This window comes from Otolemur garnettii, unplaced genomic scaffold (assembly GCF_000181295.1).
Source record: "Otolemur garnettii isolate 467f Iridium unplaced genomic scaffold, OtoGar3 scaffold00082, whole genome shotgun sequence".
NCBI classification, from domain to species: domain Eukaryota; kingdom Metazoa; phylum Chordata; class Mammalia; order Primates; family Galagidae; genus Otolemur; species Otolemur garnettii.
The window spans coordinates 316,617-322,616 of NW_003852477.1; the positions used below are offsets into that span (position 1 = coordinate 316,617).

At 47.9% G+C, this 6,000-nt stretch overlaps 1 protein-coding gene across 1 annotated transcript in view; it reads left to right on the forward strand.

The window, feature by feature from the left end:
* The window catches only part of ACVR2B (activin A receptor type 2B), a 33,053-nt gene extending 27,053 nt beyond the window's left edge, over window positions 1-6,000 (forward strand). Inside the window, exons 4-11 of the mRNA XM_003794460.3 lie at window positions 133-284; window positions 372-515; window positions 1,286-1,429; window positions 2,050-2,198; window positions 3,952-4,066; window positions 4,792-4,930; window positions 5,023-5,153; window positions 5,695-6,000. Coding sequence (XP_003794508.1) covers window positions 133-284; window positions 372-515; window positions 1,286-1,429; window positions 2,050-2,198; window positions 3,952-4,066; window positions 4,792-4,930; window positions 5,023-5,153; window positions 5,695-5,889 — 1,169 coding nt within the window. The 3' untranslated portion in view covers window positions 5,890-6,000. The remainder of the gene's footprint in view (window positions 1-132; window positions 285-371; window positions 516-1,285; window positions 1,430-2,049; window positions 2,199-3,951; window positions 4,067-4,791; window positions 4,931-5,022; window positions 5,154-5,694) is intronic.

Sequence of the window (6,000 nt, forward strand, 5' to 3'; positions counted from 1 at the left end):
TGGGAAGAGGGGCTCTGATCTGGCAGACCTAGGCTCGGTTTTTGTGTTGGGTGGGTAATGGCTGCAGGGCCCTCTCTTCTGGTAGTGGAAAGTGGGCGGGCTTTGTGACACAGGGCTCCATGTGTCCCCCAGTCACGTACGAGCCACCCCCGACAGCCCCCACCCTGCTCACGGTGCTGGCCTACTCGCTGCTGCCCATCGGGGGCCTTTCCCTCATCGTCCTGCTGGCCTTCTGGATGTACCGGCATCGCAAGCCACCATATGGCCATGTGGACATCCATGAGGTGAGACTGTCCTGGCTTGGGGCTGGTTGAAGGTAGAGGAGGGGAGACCAAAGCAGACCTTATTAACAAGCCCTTGCTCTTTCCCAGGATCCTGGGCCTCCACCCCCATCCCCTCTAGTGGGCCTGAAACCACTGCAACTGCTGGAGATCAAGGCTCGGGGGCGCTTTGGCTGTGTCTGGAAGGCTCAGCTCATGAATGACTTTGTGGCTGTCAAGATCTTCCCACTCCAGGTGAGTGTTTGAGGGGTCATCTACCCCCACTGTGGCTTTGAACTAGGGAGTCTCCTATCCTAGCACAGTCCAAGCCAGCAAGGTGGGATGAGAGAAGTAAGCCTTATTGGGAGTGGTTACTTATATTACACTTGGCTGTAGATTTCATGCAGCAGTGAAATTTTATCATAGCACTAGGGTAGGACTTTGCAAAACCTTGATTTACTCTGGTTTCCAGGGTTTTGTTTTTGACAGATATCAGATTCTGCTCAGAGTCCCTGGCCACAGGTCACTCCAAGCAATTGTTAGCAAAGCCAGGTCTAGCTCTGCTTCTCATTTGTTGGGTGATACTGGGCCACCCACCCACTGCTTATCACTGAACTTCAGTGGTTCCATTTGTAAATTAAGGTGCTTGCCTTAAGTGATCCCAGGGATCAATGTTGGCCTAATGCAGGGGTCCTCGAACTTTTTAAACAGGGGGCCGGTTCACTATCCCTCTGACCGTTGGAGGACTGGACTGCGGGCCCTGGGACGAGTCGGCTGCTAAGTAAGACAGGCAGTGGTGGCAAAAACACCCGGCGGGCTGAATAAATGTTCTAGGCAGACCGCATGTGGCCTGCAAGCCGTAGTTTGAGGACGCCTGGCCTAATGCCTCAAGGCCTGACTCAGTCCCAGTTTTTTCCTGAGTCCCTAATAGATACCTGAGGCTGGGAGTAGGGAATGAGATGAGGGTGGCTGTCCAGCTATAGAGCAGTGTAGCTGTAGGAGAACTGAGCTCCTCTCCACTTTAGGACAAGCAGTCATGGCAGAGTGAACGGGAGATCTTCAGCACACCTGGCATGAAGCATGAGAACCTGCTACAGTTCATCGCTGCTGAGAAGCGAGGCTCCAACCTTGAAGTGGAGCTGTGGCTCATCACAGCCTTCCACGACAAGGTGAGTCCACACCCATCAGAATGGACCGCAAGAGGGGAGGGTCCCTGGTGTCCTACCATAAGGGACATCTTTGCCTTGTGGTGGTTCACAATGAGATAACCCCTGCCATAGGTGCTCCTACAATAAGATCCTCTAACCCTGGGTTAAGTTCTTGTGATAAGAATAGTGATTCCAGGGACTGCACCTATGGCTCAGTGGGTAGGGTGCCAGCCCCATATACCGAGGGTAGCGGGTTCAAACCTGGCCCTGGCCAAACTGTAACAAAAAAATAGCTGGGCATTGTGGTGGGCACCTGTATTCCCAACTACTCGGGAGGCTGAGGCAAGAGAATCACCTAAGCCTAGCTAGGAGTTGGAGGTTGCTGTGAGCTGTGTGATGCCATAGCACTCTACAATAAATTGAGACTCTGTCTTTACAAAAAAGAATAACTATTCCATGATTACCATCCTCTGTCCCTATACCCCTTCCTGGTCTTATCTGTCCCCTATAATGATTGTAGTCTCTCAGAAGAGGAGCCTAGCCACTAGCCCACAGAGACAGCCCCCTGGGGCTGGGACTGGGGGTCGGGTCCTGCACTACACCCAGAGCCTGTACCCATGTTTTGTGCTACTTTCTCTCAGGGCTCCCTCACGGATTACCTCAAGGGGAACATCATCACATGGAATGAATTGTGTCATGTGGCAGAGACGATGTCACGAGGCCTCTCGTACCTGCATGAGGATGTGCCCTGGTGCCGTGGTGAGGGCCACAAGCCGTCTATTGCTCACAGGTACCTGCATTACCAGCTGCCTTCCCTGCACTTGGTCTGAAGCTGCAGAGAGGGTTGGTGGGGCTGAGCAGAATCTGGGGATGGCTCAAGTTTCCTAAACACTCAACATGCTTAGTCTGCCTGCAGTGTGTAAGAGGCAAATGGGCACAAAACTTGTCTTTTCACCTGTGTCCCAGTAATGGCATGGTTTCACCAGCTGGTTTTCTGTTGCCATCTAATGGTCACATGGAGTGCTGACTCCATTACTTTGAAGAGATGGCTCAGCAGTTCTCAAACATTTTGGTTAGGATTCTTTTTACTCTACAAACAACTTTTATATATGTGGGTTATGTCTATAGACATTTGTTAATTTAGAGCACGAATATATATCCTGTTAGCTGACAGAGTGATTACATGTCAGTGTAGCCTCTGGAAAACTCCTCTGTATTCCTGAGAAAGTAAGCAAAAAGGCAAATAATGGATTATTATGAAAATAATTTTGACCTTGCAGATCTCTTTGAGACAGTCACCAGGGACCTTCTAGGGTCCTTGAACCACATTTTATAAGAAATGGCATAAACTTATATTGTGCGTGCTTAGTGGCAGGAAATGCTCTAAACACCCAAGTACCAATTCATTTAACTCTAATTACTGCCCTATGAAATAGGTACTGGTTTTCATAGCCCTGTTCTACAGATGAAGGAACATTAGTACTGAGATGTTGAGTGACTTAGACAAGGCACCACAGCTTGTTTAGTCTGATTCTGTGACTGTGAGGGTGGGGAATGAACCTCAATTCCAGACTTCAAAGCTGAAAGGCACCTAATGGTAATAATAGTAATGATATAGAAGATTGACTGTGAAATTGCCATTTTGTAGGTCTAAATGTTGAGTGTTGACTTTTCCATATGGCTCAATTTAATACGCGACATCCCACATATCACCATACATAGGAAAATTAATAAATTCATTTTATATTTTAAATATATTCTATGTTTATATATTAACATGTAGAGAAATAGTTTGTAAAATTTTGTAATGAATATTTTGTAAATAAAGGTGCATTTAGCTACAATTTCCCATTTTCTTATATATGACATATGTATCGTGACCTTTGGGATACCCTGTAGTAGCACATAGTGAGTGTGCCAAGTGTGGCCCTAAGCATTTGTGCTTATTATTCAGTTGAATTCTCACAGCAAGGCTGAGATAGGCACTGGGGAAATTGAGAACCAAGAGTAGCTTTGTTTAAAAAGAGGTGGAGCTGAGTGGACACACTAGAACCCTGCTGTTCTCTGCCTTTGTGGTGAACTTGAGCCTCTGTAGGATCACAAGCAAGCTAATACTAAATTCCTGTTCTCATTCACATTACAAATACTGTAAATTCTTTCTAGAAAACAACTTATCTCCTAGGCCAGTGTTTCTGTCTCCACAGCCTTTGAGAATGTATGGGCTGGCTTTGGTCTTATGGGGACTGGGACAGGATCTGCCTAGCCATTGGGGTAGGTGTTGCTTTGCCAACTCTAATGGAAGCCTTCCATCTGAAGTGCAGTGAGTGATTCCCATACCTGTTGGGAGCTCCCGAAGCTGCCTGCCTGTGCAGCTTGACCTCTGTAGGCTGGTGTAGAGCCTGGTGGGATGGCCTGGTCTGTGGGCTGTAGGGCACAGCCTTTAGTACTTTGGGATAAGGATGGGAGTTAGATCATGATGTACAAGAAGCAAGTTAAGTTGGAGTATGATATTCAGCTTCATCTTGGCCCACTTGTCTCCACAGGGACTTCAAAAGCAAGAATGTATTGCTGAAGAGCGACCTCACGGCTGTGCTGGCTGACTTTGGCCTGGCTGTTCGGTTTGAGCCAGGGAAACCTCCAGGGGACACCCATGGGCAGGTAATAAGCCTCTTGGCAGGCAGAGAAAGGGGGAGACTGGCCCAGGGTGGACACTCTGCCCTTCTGATATTCAGCTGGTGAGGGTCACCTTATAAGTTCAGAGCTGTCTGAGAACTCTGAGAACAATGCTATTGTTTTATTAGTGGGGAAACCAAGGCTTGGAGGACAGTTTAGCTTCCCCAGGGCAGTCAGCTGGGAAATGTAGATCCTCTGTTGGAGTTTGGCCTTTTGTCCTTGTAGTCTCAGTCTTTCTCTTTCATTTATAATTATTAAATAATATAAAATAGGAAGAAATGTAGTAAGCATCCAAACCAAGAACTTACAAAAAGTAACTGAAAATTAAACTTTCAGCAAATCATCCTTAAACGATTACTGTTATTATTAAATGTTCTCCTTCCCCTTTTGTTTTTTCTTAATCTCAGTAAAGCACACTTCATCTGTGTAGTGCCTTGTAGGGTTGCGTAGTAATTTGGCAACAATTCTATTTTAGATTATTGCTACTTCAAATGTGTGGTATTTTACAATTATCATCAAAATATAATTTACACTGTGACCTCTCATGACTCTGTCATGAATGTAGTAAATCAAGGCTTGCCATCATTGATACGCTGCTCTGAAAATTGCCCTGTCTGGTGTACACAGGCTGTAGCTTCCATGTCGTAGTTGTATCTGCATTTGTGTGTGGTCAGTCTCTATAAACCCTACCCTCTTCTGCTCTCATATAGGTGGGCACAAGACGGTACATGGCCCCTGAGGTGCTGGAGGGAGCCATCAACTTCCAGAGAGATGCATTCCTGCGCATTGATATGTATGCCATGGGGCTGGTGCTGTGGGAACTTGTGTCTCGCTGCAAGGCTGCAGATGGTGAGGAGGACAGCAGCTCTGGGCATCGTGGGTGGGGGTTAGGGTGTGGCAGGACCTTGAGGTGATCATGCCAGGCTCTCTCTCACCCCTAGGACCTGTGGATGAGTACATGCTGCCTTTTGAAGAAGAGATTGGCCAGCACCCTTCTCTGGAAGAGCTGCAGGAAGTGGTTGTGCACAAGAAGATGAGGCCCACCATTAAGGATCATTGGCTGAAGCACCCGGTGAGGAGTCTGGGTGCAGGTGACGCTGTAGGGGAGTGGAGAAGGGAACCCTTGACATGTGGCAGGAACCTAACATCAAGGGGAAATGGGACAAAGAGAAAGTCTACCACATTCCCTGGACTATAGGGAGGTGTCTCTAGGCCTGTGGGGAATAAGGGAGGAACTGCTACATTTTGTGCTGTTATATGATTTTGGCTGTATATGAGATTTTGTTTCAGTATTACTGCTCCGAGGCAATCAGCTGTGTCTGCTCTAGGAGGGGGCTGGGTTCCCCTTGCTCCATGTATGTTGAGGTTCACCAAACCTTTCCTGGGGCTGTGGAGGGAGGCCAGTGGGCTGAAGATGGGCGACTGCTAAGAAGGACAGCATCCAGATTCCTGGTGTTTCTCCCCCAGCCCCTGCTAGTGGACCAGCCCATGTTGTTGGGGCTGGTGGGTTTTGCCTGATCCTTGGGAACATCATCAAGTTTACTGTCCCTCAAGTTTATTGTCACTGAGGGTCCTTAACAAAGGTGTTTTTCCCTCTGCTTCATTCTGTGTAGGGCCTGGCCCAGCTCTGTGTGACCATCGAGGAATGCTGGGACCATGATGCAGAAGCTCGCCTGTCTGCAGGCTGTGTGGAAGAGCGGGTGTCCCTGATCCGGAGGTCGGTCAACGGCACTACCTCGGACTGTCTTGTCTCCCTGGTGACCTCTGTCACCAATGTGGACCTGCCCCCTAAAGAGTCAAGCATCTAAGCCCAGGATATGAGTGTTTCTCCAGACTCAGTGGATCTGAAGAAAAAAGGAAAAAAAAAAGTTGTGTTTTGTTTTGGAAGTCCCATAAAACCAACAAACACATAAAATGCA